Source organism: Musa acuminata, chromosome BXJ2-4, assembly GCF_036884655.1.
Source record: "Musa acuminata AAA Group cultivar baxijiao chromosome BXJ2-4, Cavendish_Baxijiao_AAA, whole genome shotgun sequence".
NCBI lineage: Eukaryota > Viridiplantae > Streptophyta > Magnoliopsida > Zingiberales > Musaceae > Musa > Musa acuminata.
Genome location: NC_088341.1, coordinates 35,939,947 through 35,958,345, shown reverse-complemented (window position 1 = coordinate 35,958,345; position 18,399 = coordinate 35,939,947). Strand labels below are relative to the sequence as shown.

Below are 18,399 nucleotides of genomic sequence, written 5' to 3'. Positions count from 1 at the left end.
GTAAGTGGTCTCTAGAGTTCTTGTTAGGTCATGCTGATGACCAACAGTTGACAACATGACATAATACTAAGATGTTACATTTTCCACATAATTTAGATGTTTAGATAGAGGAGAGGAGAGGAGTTGTCTCCTTTTGGAGACTTGCTGATGAAATAATATCTTCATGAAATCACAAAAAAAATATTATTACTTCAGCCTAGAAGAATGAGGTTCATCTAATTCTTCTCATATATTATACCCCATTAGAAAAAGGAAAATGCTTCATTGTTTTCATACTCCTTTTTCTCAGATCTGTGTCTTGCAGTGACCTAATACTACTCTCTACTTGTTTGTCTATCTTGAAGTGGGAGGTGGTGATCAAAGTTTTCATATATTAAAAAAAATGCATCCAATGTTATTCCATAAGAATTACCAACATTTTTTCTATAATGCCAAAAGATACACTAAATTTTGTGATGATAAGAGGGAAAAATAGCATCCATTAATTGACAAATGTCACTTGCTATTAGGTGATGATAAGACAAAGAGTGGATATAATTATGGAGGAGAACACAAATGTCAAAATCATTTTCCCTGCTGCCTCATAAAGAAACCCAGCAATTCAGTGGGTTGGGAGTTATATGGCTACATCTTGATCTGAAAGATATCATCAATTTTCTTACAGTTTCAAGTCATTATTTCAATTGATGCTTTACCAAAGATATATATATATATATATATATATATATATATATATATATATATATATATATTCTTTTTCTTCCATATGAAAATTTAGCTTATTGAAGGTGACATTTTCTTGTTGGAATCAGTCTTCTGCCTATTGATATTAACTATGTGATTTTTGAATTTTATTGTAAATTTAATTCAACATAGTTTATGACTAGAATGGAGATATTTGTGCTAATATTTTCAGCTCTCCTCTATTTTGATAAACTTCACAAGTTTATTCTATGAATGGTAGTGCACCTCTCTCTCTCTCTCTCTCTCTCTCCATGGAGTAGCACTTTGCCTTCTTTTCATCTTGAAAAGTCCTTTAATTTATTTACTTTTACACTGATCAATAATTCTTTAGTGGAATATTCACCATTTCTAATCAGTGAGTATTGCAAGATTTCCAAATAATTCTTTGACCCATGAGATAGATATATATGTCATTTCCATTAGCATGCATCCAACAGGATCTAGTAGAGTTAATTTTATGTCAATATCCTTATTATTCTCACTGGCCATTTTATTTCTTAATTTTTCTTTTTAACCTTTTGACACCATACCTTTTCCTTTTTTTTCTACCCCTTCCATTTCTTTGGTACATCTTTATCTTAAATAATAAATAATTTAAAGATTACTAAGGAGGCTGAAAATTCAAAGTTGAAATACCCACAAAGAGGATTTAAAGACCAACTAAACTATATTTATAAGTACAAATATGTTTTTTTGGGAGGGATGAATTTGAAAATTATTGAATTTTGAAGGAATACAATTTTGCATTAATATAGTGGATTTCACTACTTTTGCTATTATTTGTGAATCAGTAGTCAATCTCATAGCCTTTTAGAATCATTTTTTTGTATATATATATATATACCTTTGCTTTTGCAAAGTGGAGAGTGGAAATTTCCAACCCACAATCAATTTTTGATTTGAAGTGGAAGGTGGTAGTGGTGGAGATTTCCTCTCACCTACTCCAACCCTAGTGGTGTGTAATGTTCCAAGCAAATATGAACAATAGTTGCTTACATGTTGACATCAACCATTATTAGAGTGTCAACCAATTCCTATCACTTCTTGATTTGGACTCCTCCCTAATAATAGAACCCAACTTACTTCATTCTCCAACCTCCACCATCTATATTATACTCTTAAATGAAAACATTTTAAATATTCTGATTTTTTTTTTTTTATAAGCTAAGAAAGAAATGGTTGTAAATTCAGAATTGTTTCACTCTCATTCAGTAAAATAGACTAAAAGATGAATAAATTCTGAATTTGTATTATATATATATATATATATATATATATATATATATATATATATATATATATATATATATATATATATATATATATATATATATATATATATATATATATATGAACTATGCCAGTGTGGCTGCACGGGCTTTGCACGTGACTCCATGGGCTGGACCAGCCCTTTGTTGGGTACAGTCCTCGTGGCAAAGCCCGGCCCAAGAAAAGAGGACCCCGGTCCCACTACTGCGGGTCCCATTTGTGTTCCAACTAGCACGGGTGTGAAAATATGTACCACTCATAGCTTTGAATATATATATATATATATATATATATATATATATATATATATATATATATATATAAAAGAATTTATAAGGTAAATATGTAATTTCCGATAAAATTAAAAGAAAGGCAAAGAGAAGGACTAAAACGTGGCGGATAAGTGGCGGCGAAGTGCAGGAAAACGCCACGTCGCGCTGGCCGTGGGCCCAGAACCAGACGACGTGGCGGAAGCGCTTTCTCCCCGCACGCTACGACTCGTTACCACCGTGCGAGCGTCCTCACGGGTTGGCCGGTTCCATGCGACCGTCAATCCGCCCGTCCACATCTCCCACCGCCAGCAGATTGTTATCCCGCATATAAAATATATGCGTAGTTCGTACGAAAAGACTTGTGTCTCTCGCTCTCGTGGATCAAAAAGCGCACCCCGAGCTCGGATCTAGCAGATGCAACTTTACACGTGGCGGCATCTCTCTCTCTCCGCCCACTCCCAGACTCAAATAAATAAATTAACTAAAAATTAAAATTAAAATATAAAGCTCGGCGCTCTCCACCTCTTTTAATAATAATAATAATAATAATAATAATTTCTCGCGGGAGGCGAAGGAAGCCACAAGAAATGTTCGTGGCTGAGATTTCCTCCCCGCGTCGAGAAAGCTGAGGCCGCCTCCGCCTCCGCCTCCGCCCGCTTCTCCCTTCTCCGGCTCGACGTTGCCGTCCAGCTCCTCTCCTCTTCGATTTGAAGAGCAATAGCATCTCCCTCCTCTCCGATCCCTTCTTCCTCTGCTCCTGACAGATCTCGCCTCCGATTCAGCTCTGAGATGTACAAGAGGCAGTAGGAAGATGAGTCGCTGGCGCTTGTGATGCCTCCCTCTGGTCGCGTAAGGCGGATTCGAGTCTCTTTAGGGTTTCGGTCTTCGATCTTTCAGGTTCTACTTGTTTCTATGACGGATTGGATGGAACCGATCTATGATTTTGTGGGTTCTTGAGTCTCGTCTCTCGTTGGGTGATGGTGATGCAGACTCCAGCGGGTTATGAGGTACTTCGTGCACCGAATTGAGCGCCTGGTTGGAGATGTGGAGGGGGGTTTTGTGCTGTTCGTCGACGACTTGAAGTCTAGCTGATCCGCGTCTAGTTGAACTTGAACTTGAGATTAGGGCGATGGAAGGGAATTCTTCCGGAGACGAGATGGTTGTCGTGAAGGTCTCATGTCCTCCTCTGCATCACTTGTTGTTTCTCGGTCTAGTTCCGGTGCTTAAAAGGGTTTTCCGTTCCGATGCAGACGAGGAAGCCTTATACCATTACCAAGCAAAGGGAGAAGTGGACCGAGGAGGAGCACAACCGCTTTCTCGAAGCTCTGAAGCTGTACGGGAGGGCTTGGCAGCGCATCGAAGGTTTGTTGATTTAACTCAACTCGTGCTTTACTTAAACCCAGTCAACCATGCTCTTTCAATCAAATAGGTACTTCTCTCAAAGATTTAGTTTGAGAAGTTGAGTTCTTGGCAGACATGGTAGAACTTGTCCTGGTACAAGGAGTCTTCTGAGCAAGACAGTGTACCGCCTGAATTGTTCGATAGTAAAGATTCCTGATTTGTCGGAACACAGTAAAGTCACTTGTTTTAATCGTACTTATCATCTTGTTAGTTTGTGATGCTTGTGACAGACCATATTGGTACAAAGACAGCTGTTCAGATTAGAAGCCATGCACAAAAGTTCTTCACCAAGGTCAGTTGTTCTTTTGTAGAAATTCAGATATGGAGCTCTACCAACTAAACATATGATGCTAGAAATTAACTATTAGAATCTTTTTTTATATTGTTTTGAGGCTATCTTTACTGACTGATACAATTTGTTCGCTAATTGTGCCTGTATATTTGTCACACGTGTGTAACATAGTCTCAAGAAATGTTTTTCTATAATGAACCATAATTTACAGCATAAGACTTTGTAACCGAGTTTGATTAGGTTCTGAGTTCATGGCTCGGTGGTGGATAACAAAGGTTTATTTTGTATTTGGCCTTTACTACAATATGACTCTGGCATATTATTTTAGTGATGGAAATAAGGACACAAATGGTTTCTTGCAGAAATAAATTCAGAGAATCACTACCAAAATATCCATCACCTGCAGAAGTATTTCTAGAGAACCACCGAAAGATATTCATCATCTACAGCCCTTGAGATATCATATTCTGCTTGTCTTCTTAAATTCTCACACAATTAATTTGCCATATCCTATCAGGTTTAGATCCATCAGTCGCTATGTTGTTGCTAAATTTCTCCTATGCATGAGTGAGAATTTCAAAATAATGTCTCTTTTAAGAACCGCAACAAACAGTGTGGATTTGAAAGGTAGAGTTTTGAAAATACTCTTATTACTGAGCTATCTTGGTATCCAAGACCAGATCTAAACTGAGAGCACCTGTCCCCTTCACTCATTTTATTTTTTTCCCCCTCTCTTTCGAGACAAAAACAGAAAATCTTGTAAATCTTTATTTCATTAAGATGATGAAATTAGAAAAAAAATAGAAGGGTGAATACGTGGCTGGGAATGATAGATGAAAGATGATAAATCTAAACATCCAGCCAGAGAAGTAAGATAGGTTTCTTTAATGAATTAAAAATATTTAATTACATGGAGTGCCTCTTCAGAATGTCTAGCTTCAGATAGGTGAACCATCTGATAGCAGCTTGGATGTCTCCATAAGGATTTCTGTGTTCCCTTCCTCCCAAAGGGACCACCATAAGGAAACAGATTATCCTTAAAAAAAGAAAATTCTAGGATTCTTCTTTTCCTACTGGTGCCTTGGCTAGGAATAGTTAAGAGATGTTTTATAAAAAGAATAGGAATCCGGTGCACATGACCCCACCAGTATGGGGTTTATAGAGAGGCAATCTACCTTACTCTTCTTTTTTTATTCATAAATTCACCTGAGTGAATGTGATTACTAAGACAAATCTACATGAGGAATTTAGTCTTATTATAATACATGGATATGTCCCGAGAAGCATAAAAAATGGGCATAGGGTGACCATTCTCATCCGCATTGACAATGGCAGAATGTCTTTTTGTTAATATATTTGGTATATAAACCTGAAATGTCTCTAATCATGTGATGTCTGTATTTCGGGCCTTGTGTAACAACAGAAAAGAGAAAAGAAATCCTGAGACGGATGAGTCAGGATGGACCGTAATTCAATGGGTAATATGAATTTTCTTATTTAGAAAGAAAAAGTGAAAATGTACCATCAAACTGGGTTAGAGAATCTATACATTATATAAGCATCATTCAAATGATCATATGAGTTTATCATTGTGGGTTCTGTGAAAACGTCTGAATATGGCTCAATTTATTTGTTGGCACAAAAAATTAGAGTTTCTGTGTAATGGCAGACTAAACATGGTTTCTTGAGCAGTGTAAGGAAGGAATTGTAGGAAAAAGCCATGATGCCCCTAATAGGCTCAGTTTGAGATAATACAAAAGTGATTAAACTTAATTTTTTTTGCTTATTCTGAATTGAGCTTCCATCAACCTGGTCGAACAATTTAAATTGATTTTCCATAATCAATCCAAAGGCTTACTTGAACTCAAGATTGACCTTGAATATGTCTTTTCAAAGAGTGGCAGTGACTTCAGATGAAACATATGCCCGATTGGCATCAGACAACATAACTTATTCTGCACTGATCTAGTTTTCAAAACCTGTCCAGAAGAAACATTCATGTTGTTATGATCTAGGATCTATGTGATCAATTCTTGACACTACATTGAAGGATGCTACATGTAAGGATAGCAGAGATTTGAAGCAGGTGCTCGTTGCAGGTATTATGAGGTGATAAATTTTCTGCCAAATTTGGCTGGATGATTTTGTAAAGGTACCATATTTTGGACAATAACAAATAAGTTTTAGTGTGGTATGACACTAGAACTCAAATGACATTGAGATCATTGTGCTTCTAACATTGCCTAGAGAGAATCTGATTTGTGGCAAAAATGGCAGGTTTTCATGTATGGTAATGTACGGACCATGGTGTTATTGTTAGCCTATACTGGTGACTTGATAGCATAAATCAATTGGTTTTTCGGGATCCATAGACTGATATACTAAATGTAGACTTTATTAATCCAGACTGGTGTAAACTTTTTTATTCAGATAGAATAAATCTGGGTACAGATTAAAGGGGAAAACATGAGGATCAATAATCTCTCCTCACATCAGGAACAAAAACTGCAGACAGAACAAAATGTTGGTAGGCCATCCCTATGAAAGAACCCTTCTTTGTTAGGATATTGGTGCACGGCCCAGCGTAAACAGAAGCATGGGTAGGTCAAACTTTTGGACTTTGAAGTATTTTTATTAGTTGGACATTCTAAACTAGGTCTACTTTGCTGCACATTGGCATGATAACAATTCAACTGATATTTCCTTAAGCATTAGAGACTGAGGTTGATTCTAAGCTGGCAATTTTACTAGATAGCCAAGATGAAAATTAAGAAACTTTGTCTTCTTTCTTATATCACTGTCAACTTATAAGTGACCTAGACAAGAAAAAAATTTCCTTCAGAAGGCAAAAGGGATCTCTTTATAGTGTCGTGAAAGGATTTTCTCCTTCCTCTGTTGCGTCAGTAAATTTTGGCTACCAAAGAGGGTAACATCGTGATCTTAGAATAATGTTGTACAGGAGTGCTACATTGTATTTCAACCTAGTAAATTTGTGCCCAACAAAATGGAGTTCTTTCTGGAGCATCTGAAACCTATGTTATGTGATTTATCTTTGAATCAGAAATGAAGTGATCGATCATGGAATTACAAGGCCGAGTAAAGCTTTAAATAATTTGAGGTAATTGTTTAAGTCAGCATTAAAGCCCTATGAATTTTTAATGAATTGAAGGCAGCCGAATAGCAAAGGACAAAACCATTGTGAACCTAGATGGTTAAAGGGATCTAGCTAGGAGGGCGGATAGATATAAAGAATCTTAGTTTCTACTGTGATAAAGTGTTGTGAGGTTCATTTGGTAAATAAACAATTATCAAATGTTATTTTAGCACCCTAGTAAAACTTTTGTGCAATTCGTGGAACTGAAAGATGGTAATGCATGAACAAGTATTAGCTGTGGTTGCTAATTTCTGTTTGGAATAACTTTCTCTTTATCAGCAGGGACCTAATAATTTGTTTCAAAATAGTTAATTCCAATTGTACTGTATATGCTTAAAAGTAAAGTTCAATTACAGCTTGAAAAGGAAGCTCTTGAGAAAGGTATTCCCGTAGGACAATCTCATGACATCGATATCCCTCCTCCGAGACCTAAAAGGAAGCCAAGCAGTCCATATCCACGAAAGTCGAGCACATGCTGTCTCACTCCTGGTGAAACAATAAATGGGAAATCATCAAGATCAATGTCACTCCTTGGCGCAAATAAAGTAGTGGACATCAAAAGTGGTGCACCACAAGAGGTAAATAAATACAAGTGAACACACTTGTTTTTCATATCTGCTACAAGAATTGTGCTATTTTCTACTATTCACAAAAAAATTTATATTAGTTAGCTGCTTTGACCAGAAATTCACAGCAACACAGAAGTTGCAGAATGAAGAGATCTCAGAACCTAGTCAGTCAGAAGTTCTTAATGTCTTTCAAGATGCTTTATCTACTTCCATCTCTTCTGGAAACAAGAGCTCTTCGAACCATAGCAAATACATGGAAATCCTTCCCACAGATGAGAAAGTGGATGATAAGATTGCAAGCAGCAAATCCTCAGCACCTCATGAAGTGGACAAGGAGCTAAAGAAAAATGGCAAAGCTTTTATTGGACAGGAAACAGAGGGAGTCCAAGGAAACTGTACAAAGCCGCATATCAATTTGGCTCTAGACAAGGGTGAAAGCGCATCAAAGCTTCACGGTTTAACATCAAAGGATTCTGTAAAAGGTGATCAAACCCAACCAAGGCATACAATGGGCAGAAATGGTGCAAGAAACATGCACACTGAAGATTCAGATGGTCAGAACCCTACTTCAGTAACTGGCCAAGTCGAAGGGCACGCAAATGATATCTCATCCATGAACCCTGAAGCATCTGCTATACCAGTCCAGAACATATCAAGAGTTAATTCTATGCATCACCCATTTCCAGCCTTCGCACCTTTTACCCACTTCCATAGCAGTCAAGATGCTTATAGGTCATTCCTAAACATCTCATCCACATTTTCAAGTTTTATTCTTTCTACATTATTACAGAATCCAGCGGTTCATGCCGCAGCAAGACTAGCAGCATCTTCCTGTCCATCCGCAGAGGTGGAGGCCTCCCTTCAGTCAACCCCTGTATTCATGGCTGGAGAAAGGCATATAAATCCAGCTCCAGGCCTAGAGGCAATTGCTGCTGTCACAGTTGCAGCTGCTGCTGCATGGTGGAAAGCTCATGGCCTCTTACCTTGGTTCCCTCCTGCTGCTTTTGCGTTTTCTCCTCCGAACACAACCACCATTCCATCAGCTGACACAGCCCAACTTCATAGTCATGGTTGCACCCTCGAGAAACCTTTGGCAGAAGACCAGCAAATTGGAAAACAAAATCTTTATGAGGATCTAAAACCTCCTCGTCACTCTTCTAAGTCGTTGTCACTGTCATTATCATCATCAGACTCCCATGACAGTGGAAGAGGTAAGAACTCAAGTGAGCTTGAAGACAGTACGTCCAACAAGTTCAAACCATTAGTAGCCAGTGGATTTGATGATTCAGATAACCCAAGGAATAAGAAGAAACAGGATCGTTCCTCTTGTGGATCAAACACGCCATCCAGCAGCGAAGTAGAAACAGACAATGCAGGGAAACATGAGAAAGTAAACGATGAGGCTAAAGAAGCTTATTTCAACAATTCTGCAGCTTGTGAGACCAATCAATGCAGGTTCAGAAGTAGTGGACACATGAACGAATCATGGAAGGCAGTCTCCGAAGATGTTAGAATATGAAGTTTTCTTTTTGAATTCATTATGACATCTTCGCACTCATCATAACATCTCTAATTAATCTTGTTTTTGTTAGGGTCGGCTTGCCTTCCAACAACTCTTCAAAAGAGAAGTATTGCCACAAAGCTTTCCTCCTCCACTTGACATAGCTGCAGCAACTACAATCAAGAAAGGGGAAACTAGCAAATTACTGGTTGATCTTAACAAGAATATATGCTCGGCGACTGATTTCAATCATCTTCATGGTCACACAAAGGAAGAAGTATGTATAAGAAGCAAAGACAGAATAACACATGGAAAGCTCAAGTTCCATCAAACAGGATTTAAGCCATACAAAAGGTGTTCGGTTGAAGCCAAGGAGCACAGAGCAGCAGCAGAGGAAAATAATGGCAAGAAGAAGATGCGTCTGCAAGGGGAAGCCTCGACCTGACCTGATGGCATCCGTACGAATAGCGTGTGCTTGATGTTATTTCCCTTGGCATCTACAATTCATTTCAGAACTACATGAGACTTCGCCTACAATCAAAACTTTCCAACTTAAATCGATCAACTAGCCTCTTTGTGTAAGGTAAACTTGATTACAAGCTCATGTTATCGGTTAGACCAATCTGTGACACTCTCTGTATAGGGTCTGAGTGCATTAACTTCTTGGTCATGTCATCATGGAATACTACTTGATGATTTTTGACGGATTATCAAACCCACATGTATTCTCAGTGAAAGATCACTACTTTTATCCAGGAGACAACATTTCAGCTTAAAAGGCTGTGTGGAGTTGGGAGTGATTGATCCAAGCTGTGCAGGGGCCTTGTTCTTGAACTATGGCATCATGACCATGTATGCATGTATGTATGGCATCATGATCATACATACATACATACATACATACATACATACATACATACATACATAAGAGAATCAAGACAGTTTTCCTTTGGAACTTGAAGTAAACCTCAAAATGTCTTCAGGTTGAAAATGAGAAAGGCAACAAGAGAATCTGTGTTCGATAAGATAGATGTTTAGACAAAACATCTAGCAGAGAGTAAAAAAGATGGAGCTTACATTATCCCAACTTTTAAGCCGAATGAATCAGAAAACTTGATGAGAGCGCACTCTGATTGAACAGAATCGAGTTTGAAGCTGTATCAGACAACCATTTGTTAGGCAGTAAGATCCATGATAGCACCAACAATATCCCCATCGTGAGCCTTGAGTGCTTTAACAGCCTTCCCCTTGGACACACCAGCTTGTGTCATAACAAGTTCAATGTCACGAGGCTCGACTCCAGTCTCATCAACATCCTCCTCGTCCTCATCGACCACTGCAGCTGCAGATTCATCCGGCTTGGCCATTGCATTGCTGAGATCTGGCATCCTGAATTGCTGAGCAGCTTGGCTTTGCAGTTGGGAGCTCAAGTCCTCGATCTTCGCCTCACCAAATATAACGTATGTTTCGGAGTTTGGACTCTTGAAAACATCAGGTTTGGATATGACAAACAGAATCTGCAATGTACAATGAAAACACAAAGAGTCTAATGATTAGTTATTAATTTCTTAGACACATGACAACATATACAAAGAGGGCATAAAGGGTTTGATTTAAAAGATCAAATTGTACACAAGAACCCAGTATTAGTTGACAAATAATCTCAAGAATCTATATCCAGGTCATTACTAGATGACACCAAGCAAGCCAAAGATTCTATTAGTTGTTAAAAGCATGACACGGCAAAGCAGATGGCAGTTTATATCTATTGCAGTATCACAAATGGGAAATTAATGAATTTTTTTCTCCAGTTTTAGTCTCTGCCCAGCACATTGTTCAGTTCTTAACACAAGTTTATTAGGGTACATCCTTCCAAAATAGCATGCAAGCAAATCTGGCTGGCTTACATTTTTTGTTCTCTTTATGGTAACTCGGGAGACACCGGTGACAGGTTTCATCCCTAACTTCAGCATTGCTTTGCGGCTTTTTTTCTCACTCCTGCTTTGCTTAGAGTTCTCGTTGGCACCAAGTCCTTGTTCTCCTGATAGAAAGAAGGAAGAAATTACCCTAACAGCCATCACAAATGCAGAGAAAAATGTTCATCTAAGACATTGTCATGAACCATATACTTCATCTAACTGGCGTCGTCACATTAAAAAAGCGTTCAACGATTTATGCTGCAAGATAATATGGACTTGAAGACAAATCCAAAAAATGGAATATGAGGGAAACAAGAGGTAATTAAATCCAAAAATTGAATAATAAGTCACATCCATTTCATCTTTTGATCAAGGTTCGTAATTTCGTATCGTACCGAAGTATCGAGTTCAGCTCGGTATGGTACGATACGAGTCTACCGAGCAGTACGCTATATATATATATATATATATATATAAACGATTTCTTCTGCTCAATTTCTTCTCCTTACGAAGCCTCGGTGGTTTCTTCTCCTTGCGAGAAGTCGCTGATGATGCCTCGACGACGTTACGTCATTTCTTCTGCCCACGTGGGGAGAAGAAATGGTTTCTTCTCCCCGCAAAGCCTTGGTGACGTCGCTGAAGCTTCTTCTCCCCACGTGGATGAGGAGAAGTCGCCGACGATGCCGAGGCGTCGTCGCCTCAGACGAGGAGGTGACATATCATCTGCGGCGTCCTGCGAGGGAGGGCGGCGATAGATCGGGATCGTCGAGGAAGAGTAGTGTCAGATCTCCAGATTCTTCCTTTTCTTCTCCCTCTGCTTCCTTTGACCGTCACTGACCGATTTCGGGTGGTAATGGGGCGAAAACAGCCCCAATCGACGGTACTGCTCGATAGCGGGTGGTCCGCGTACCGATTTGCTGGCGGACCGATACTGGGCGATATCATTCGAAATTAAAAACCTTGCTTATGATGCGATAAGGACTCATGAAGAACATTTGTGAAACATATTGTTAGCTTAACCAAAGCCACCAACCTAACTGCAGATTTTCTAATTACAAAATAAGACTTCATTTGAAGATGAATGTCTAAACCATCTAGCAATTATTTATATAGTCATTTCTGCAGATTGTTGTGATTTGAAGTCACGCAGCAATTATTTGGACAAAAGAAAGTACAAGAAACATACTCTTTATTATAAATACTAAACACCCAAACAAATGGAAATTCAACCAAAAGCTTAAACGTCTCAGATCATATAACATTAACTTAATATGGACAAACTATTCCTTGGAGAATTAATCTCAGTTTGTTGCAAAACTATTAAGTCGTTAATCAAAATATAAAAAAGAAACAACTTTAGTTGGTGAGGAATCCACATTCAACTAATCTATCTTCCACACAAATTAAATCTTGGAATAAGTAAACATGACCAGAACACATAATTTATCAGAACATATGAAGAAACTGAGAATGTACTGAATGAATCTGGTCGAGATAAACTATATATTCTCCGATCTGGGCGATTGGAGCTATGAGTTCCATATCCAATATAACCTGACGAGCTCAAGTCTAATCCAACTCATCGGCCGTCTCTCCTCACCCTCCAAACTAATAGAATCATAAGCATAAACTCTAAAACCCAATCAAGAAGAGAGATTTGCAGCCAAAGCGAACAAGAGTAAAGTAAAATATACCTCCGACCTCATCGTCGTCATCCTCATCGTCATCGTCCTCGCCATCCTTTTCATCCTCTACGTCAACGATGGGAGCTTCTTCCTGAAACAAAATCAAAGATCACATCTTTATCACTAGCTAATGCTAACATATGAGAATTAAAGAATTGGCACCAAATAAGCAAAAATTTCGATTTCAGTGCATCAAACAAACCCTATACCACTCCAAATCAAAAAGAGAAAGGAAGGACGTGAGAGAGAGGTAAAAGGAGAAGGGAAGGTGGAGGACCTTGAGCAGCTCCTCTTTGAGGGATGCGATGTTTTCGTTGTCCTTAGTCTCGTCTTCCACCATTTTTGGGCCTGGCATGGCAGTGATGCGGTTTTGCTGAGGAGGATGAGAGTAGGAGCGTCGTCACTACCACAGCGATCTCTCTTCTCGCAAACGGAGGCCGTGAGGAGAAGTGGGCTTTTATAGTGATATCCGTCGCTACCCTGGGGATCACGTCACGTGCATTGCACGTGACTCCTGAGTCCGTTAACCGAACCCAATCCGGGGTGGAAATTTGATTGAACCCAAACCTATTAAAGCATTTGTGGTGCTTTGTGCACTTTATCTTAATATAATACACTGGTATTTTCCAAAGAAAAATCAAAATATTAGAGTTTTCAGTAATTTAAAACTATAAACATTTTAATTTCCATAATATCTCTTCTTACCAAGAGAAATTGATTCATAGCAAAGGTGTTTCGAAGCAAATATTTTTCTCTATATATGCATATATTATCTTTTTTTACAACTTAAGTATCATTATATATATATATAATAATATGTTCCTTTAGATATTCAATGAAATGAAAATTTCAAATTATATATATATATATATATATGTATATAAATATGTATGTATATATGTATGTGTGTATATATATATATACACATATATACATTCATATATATATACACACACACACACACACACACACATATATATATATATATATATATATATATATATATATATATATATATATATATATATATATATATATATATATATATATATATATATATATATACAGTAATGGTAATGGAAATGAATAGTTCTGCTAACTACAGTGTCAAAAGAAAAGAGAAGCACAGTGGGCATGGCAGTGTGAGCTGAACATTGTTCCCCCTCCCCTCCATGGCCAGAAACTTACATCATCCAAGCAAAAAAGACGGCCTCTCTCCTTTTCTAAGCATCTATGTATGCATCGCAAGCTAAAAGCCGCACAGTAAGCCTTTTGGGAAAGCTAAAGAGAAGAAGATGTTGGTTCTTCACGCTGTCTGCATCTGCACTTGGTTCTCCCCATTCCCTTCTGCTGGCTTGGCTTCACGGATACCAGGTTCCTTGTTCTTACCCCACAGCAATGAGTAGAGGCCGGCGATCACCAGACCCGATCCCAGAACACTGCCATATAGAAAAGTATCAGTACTGTTGATAGAGAAAGCAGGAAGGTGGCAGCAGCATGTGGGTACCTCCCGAGGTAGATCTGTTCATGGAGGACGGCGCAGTCGATGCCCGCAACGATGATCTGCACGAGCGGCGTGAACGCCGCAGTGAACACCGGCCCTGTCTGCTCCACGCACCATGACATGGCCAAGAAGCCGAGTCCAGATCCCATGGACCCCTAAAACAGCAGGAAGAAACAGGTTCTTAGGAGCTCAAGGCACGAAGCTGCTGCATCATACATGGTGAAGTCAGCTCCACCGGCAGCATATATTCCCATTGTCAGTTTTGTCTGCCAAAGAATGCCTTCGACATCGCTTTACAACGTTGCAGGAGAACGTGTGCAAAGCTTTTCTCATTAGCTTAGACCAGAAAAACCCTAGCTTTCTTGATCATAAAGTCAGCTTCTGATGTGTCGATGTGCTGACATTATCATTTCTCGTGACTAATCTTTTTGTTCGATTCCAGAGAATACCTTCTGCAGGCACTGCTCATGGGATCAAGCAGAGATCAAGGATCATTCATGCATGCATGCAGGCATACTTTGCTGCCAAGGGTTGTTGCTTACCGCAAACAGTACGGTGGCGATCTCCATCTTCTTCTGCAACAGCCACACGGAGAGGCTCCTCTCTGCGGCCACGCTCATGGCAGCCGCCTGCAGGAAGCTGAGGAAGAACACTAGCGCAGTGCAGGAATAGAGAGCCGGATACTTCTTGCCGACCTTGGACTGGAGAGGGAACCAAGCGGACCAGCAGAAAGAACCAGCAAGCAGCGCAACGGATCCCATCAGCCATTTCCTTGAGGTGTAGTCCGTGGCGTCCGGCGACGACTGCTGCGGCTCCGGTGCCGTCGATCGAGGCGATGCGTCGCTGTTCAAGGCTACACCCTTGTACAATGTCAGCACAATCACGCCTATCAGGCACAGCAATGTTCCGAGCGTCTTTGCGATCCCTGGTTTGGTCTTCAGATTCAGATACTCCATCCTGCATGCACAAGCATTGGATTCGATACATTTTCTTGTTTGCTGTACTTCGGAGGCAGAAGAATACCGCAGGGCTAATGATATGAGGAAGGTGAAGACAGGAGCCATGTTGAGGAAAGCACATGCAAACGTCGCCGACGTGTATTGCATTCCAAGGTAGAAGAGATACTGGGTCAGAGGCGCCCTGCAGTAGAAATTACCGAGTGAAAACAGTCTTTGAACGAGGGATCAGTCACTGAGTTACCCGAGCAAGGCGCTGAAGAATAGATACACACAGATCTCCATCGTCAGCTTCGGCCTCGTCTTCCTGCCATCACCAACCGCTGAAGATGAGCACTCTCAAGAAGAAGCGTTTGAGTCAGTGAGGGTGTTTTCTGTACCTCTCATGGAAGAAGGCGATGGGAGCCATGAACAGAGTGGCGACCAGCTGCCGGAGCGTGATCAGCACCAGCCTGTTCAGCCCCTCGTCGATCGCCTTCTTGATCATCGTGTTCATCACCGCAAACACGACGTCCACCGCCAGCATCACCAGCACCGGTCTCCACTCGATCCAATAGGCCATGTCGTGTGCCGGGCTTTGAGGAGTTGGCCATCAGAGCCGGGCTATTTATGCCCGCCGGGGAGCGGGAACGCATCGCCATTGGAAATCTACTCTTCCACCGCTGATATCTGCACGAGAACGACACATGCCGCACATCGAAGCGGCACCAAATACTTCACGGCGTGCTGATTCGAGCATTATTTGCTGGTGGAATTCCACGTTCTCTTCTGGGTGCCGAAATGTTCCCTCTATGATGCTTCTCCCCTGTTCCATCATTGGACGGCGTGAAGCTTTTACTGTTCTCGAGTTCTGACGCTCACCCATCTCCGTTCGAGTGCATTAGCATGCAGCTGCAGTACGTGCACGAAGATCTTGCAACGGTGTAATTCTCTCATCTCTGTCCTTGAGACTGAAGGCTTGGCATCTCCGGGAATGGGAGCTTTGGTCTCCTCAAGCATCGATGCGCTCCCCATGATGGGAAGTGTTGCAGCGGGCAATTCGCCCACATGGTACAATGTATCGACCGGGAGTTGTTCTCTTCTTTCGGCAAATTCCATGAGGATAATGGCGAGGGCGAGGTCGACCGGCACGTGACGGCGTCGTCAGAATGGCGGCGAGCCCTTGGCGTATTCAGCCGGCGGGAATCAGACATCACCGGCAATACTAATACACACGTTCTGCAGCAAAACAATTTGATAAAGGGAGCAATTTTACTGGTTGAATCTGGAGAAAACAAAGAACAGAGAGAAAAGTAAGACGCACATTTGATGCTCACAATACCAGTGAAGGACAGATTGGACTTGAAAAAGAGTTGATATATGCGGCATGTGGAAACAAGGAAAATTCTCAGTTTCTGTAAATATTGATGGAGAAGAGAGGAAGTTGTAAAGGCACAGCAGATATGATGCTTGAAGGAATCTAAAGCAAACCCATCACTCCAAAGCTGTAAGCTAGTGTTTCGACTTTTCGTTTGTTGTGCATTAGAACGCTTGTACTGCACAAATAAAAGCATTAACATATAAATGTAGAATCTATGAATCATGTTCCAAAATCATAAAGAAAATGAAGAACAACACATGAATAAATGCACAATGTAAGGAGGAGAACACATAAGCTTTTGGATTGTGTTTTGAACACCACAGGCTTCTTAATTCAGTATTCATCTTTAAACACATAGGCAGAACAAAGTAAATCAAACATGTACCAGTTGAGCTGGCAATTTATTTCTTAGGATACACTATCAGATGACATTATTGTTCCACCTAGCTAGCTTTTCACTATCTCTCTGAAAGCATATATGTTTACAAGAATCACTTCCAAAAAGGAAATCACCAAGATGTTGCTTCACCTTAGCAACATTATAATAAACTTAAAGATGTGGCTTTTACATAAATATAGTGGCCATTGGTGCAGATCCTTCAGAACATACTATTACTGAGTTGAATGAAGAGAGAAATTTGCATAATTCAGTGATTGTCACATTATATCACCAAACGAGTTTAGTTTCAAAATCTCATTTAGTCTTTACATGGGTTGGTACTACATCATCATAGTGAATAAGAACAATTTCACATCCTAAGATTACCAGGTGATAAAATTTAACTACAACATGACAACAACAAAAAAAAAAATCTTTGCTACTGACAAGAAAGATAAACATTACAAAAGCCTAGTTATCAATAAATTGCCAGTCAAAAAATGGCAATACATTGTCAGAAAAGTAGCCTGGTTGTACCACTCCTTTGCATAAGGAATTCTTGTCGCCGTTCGGAGTATTGGATGCTTAGAAGAGTTCAAAAAAAAAAAGTAGAAAAATAACTGAGTGGAGTGATGTCAGGAAAGATTGTGATGGATATGTACACCATAGAATCTCCTTATATTACAGATAATTACTCTTTCCTGTAAAGCTAATGCATGATGCAAACTAAATGGATGAAGGAATTTGTGAAATGTGATAAAAGATATTTACTCTTTGTCCTCATCTAATAGCACGTAGCTAAGGAGATCTGCTTGGGTGAGAATTCTGCCAGGTTGACCTATATGCCATGAGAATTATAGCATCATCCTCTGCCATATTTCTGGTCCAACTTAAGCATATTTCTTAGAATTCAGCAGAATGCAATGTGGACTAGTTTTCAGTATACATGCTCCCTAAATCTGTACTAAAAAAGGTTGTAATTTGTAAAGGATCAAAATGATGATGTGGGCATGCCGTGGGGTCCTTGCGAAAGGGCGCGCCTGGGTCGGAGTGTCGCAGATGTATTGATTGCTTGTGAGGGGAAGTCGGCCTGGCTCGTCGTGGGGCTGCTCGGCGGGCGGCGCCTTATGCTTTGAGAAGGGTTGGAACTGTTGGCCGGGTAGTTGGGCCTAGATAGGATGACACCAGCAAGTCGCTGGTCGAGGGATCGAGCTGTGAGACTCGGGCAAAGACTGGACCTGTTGGCCGAGTGACTGGTCTCGGGCTCAGGTTTGTGACTGGCGAGTCGCAAGTCGGGGGATCGAGCTGCGCGACTCGGGTAAATACTGGACCTGTTGGCCGAGTGACTGATCTCGGGCTCAGGTTTAGAACTGGCGAGTCGCAAGTTGGGGGAT

The 18,399-nt window shown here is 40.2% G+C and overlaps 3 protein-coding genes across 5 annotated transcripts; 1 reads left to right on the top strand and 2 right to left on the bottom strand.

The window, feature by feature from the left end:
* The first annotated feature begins 2,840 nt into the window (after positions 1-2,840).
* Positions 2,841-9,980, top strand: LOC103980398 (protein CCA1). 2 transcript variants are annotated; one of them, XM_009396799.3, is made up of 7 exons: positions 2,841-3,182; positions 3,275-3,456; positions 3,536-3,647; positions 3,917-3,978; positions 7,489-7,710; positions 7,817-9,208; positions 9,294-9,980. In XM_009396799.3, the coding sequence occupies exons 2-7, from the start codon at positions 3,415-3,417 to the stop codon at positions 9,645-9,647; spliced, it is 2,184 nt and encodes a 727-aa protein (XP_009395074.2). In that variant the 5' UTR covers positions 2,841-3,182; positions 3,275-3,414; the 3' UTR covers positions 9,648-9,980. The 2 variants fall into 2 exon arrangements, with proteins under 2 accessions (XP_009395074.2, XP_064961311.1); XM_065105239.1 differs by lacking the exons at positions 2,841-3,182; positions 3,275-3,456 and having other exon boundaries at positions 3,898-3,978.
* Positions 9,981-10,158: 178 nt separating this feature from the next.
* LOC135609168 (nascent polypeptide-associated complex subunit alpha-like protein 1) lies at positions 10,159-13,242 on the bottom strand. The gene is made up of 4 exons (XM_065102263.1): positions 13,084-13,242; positions 12,816-12,897; positions 11,110-11,243; positions 10,159-10,719 (listed from the first exon to the last, which is right to left on the bottom strand). Exons 1-4 carry the CDS (start codon positions 13,159-13,161, stop codon positions 10,378-10,380), a joined length of 636 nt encoding a protein of 211 aa, XP_064958335.1. The 5' UTR covers positions 13,162-13,242; the 3' UTR covers positions 10,159-10,377.
* Positions 13,243-13,932: 690 nt separating this feature from the next.
* Positions 13,933-16,428, bottom strand: LOC135609167 (WAT1-related protein At3g30340-like). Of its 2 annotated transcripts, XM_065102262.1 has the most exons (6): positions 15,647-16,426; positions 15,511-15,573; positions 15,334-15,450; positions 14,853-15,267; positions 14,314-14,465; positions 13,933-14,245 (listed from the first exon to the last, which is right to left on the bottom strand). In XM_065102262.1, the coding sequence occupies exons 1-6, from the start codon at positions 15,826-15,828 to the stop codon at positions 14,113-14,115; spliced, it is 1,062 nt and encodes a 353-aa protein (XP_064958334.1). In that variant the 5' UTR covers positions 15,829-16,426; the 3' UTR covers positions 13,933-14,112. The 2 variants fall into 2 exon arrangements, with proteins under 2 accessions (XP_064958334.1, XP_064958333.1); XM_065102261.1 differs by having other exon boundaries at positions 14,853-15,450; positions 15,647-16,428.
* Between the last annotated feature and the right edge of the window lie 1,971 nt (positions 16,429-18,399).

Excerpts from the sequence above, each read along its gene's own strand:
- LOC103980398 (XM_009396799.3), top strand. The coding sequence starts at position 3,415 with ATGGAAGGGAATTCTTCCGGAGACGAGATGGTTGTCGTGAAG. Across the intron at positions 3,648-3,916 it reads GGCTTGGCAGCGCATCGAAG|ACCATATTGGTACAAAGACA; the intron begins GTTTGTTGATTT and ends TGCTTGTGACAG. Across the intron at positions 3,979-7,488 it reads CACAAAAGTTCTTCACCAAG|CTTGAAAAGGAAGCTCTTGA; the intron begins GTCAGTTGTTCT and ends GTTCAATTACAG.
- LOC135609168 (XM_065102263.1), bottom strand. The coding sequence starts at position 13,161 with ATGCCAGGCCCAAAAATGGTGGAAGACGAGACTAAGGACAACGAAAAC. Across the intron at positions 11,244-12,815 it reads TGACGACGATGAGGTCGGAG|GAGAACAAGGACTTGGTGCC; the intron begins GTATATTTTACT and ends TCTTTCTATCAG. Across the intron at positions 10,720-11,109 it reads CCATAAAGAGAACAAAAAAT|ATTCTGTTTGTCATATCCAA; the intron begins GTAAGCCAGCCA and ends TGTACATTGCAG.
- LOC135609167 (XM_065102261.1), bottom strand. The coding sequence starts at position 15,828 with ATGGCCTATTGGATCGAGTGGAGACCGGTGCTGGTGATGCTGGCGGTG. Across the intron at positions 15,451-15,510 it reads TTCTTCAGCGCCTTGCTCGG|GGCGCCTCTGACCCAGTATC; the intron begins GTAACTCAGTGA and ends TTTCTACTGCAG. Across the intron at positions 14,246-14,313 it reads GAACAGATCTACCTCGGGAG|TGTTCTGGGATCGGGTCTGG; the intron begins GTACCCACATGC and ends TCTATATGGCAG.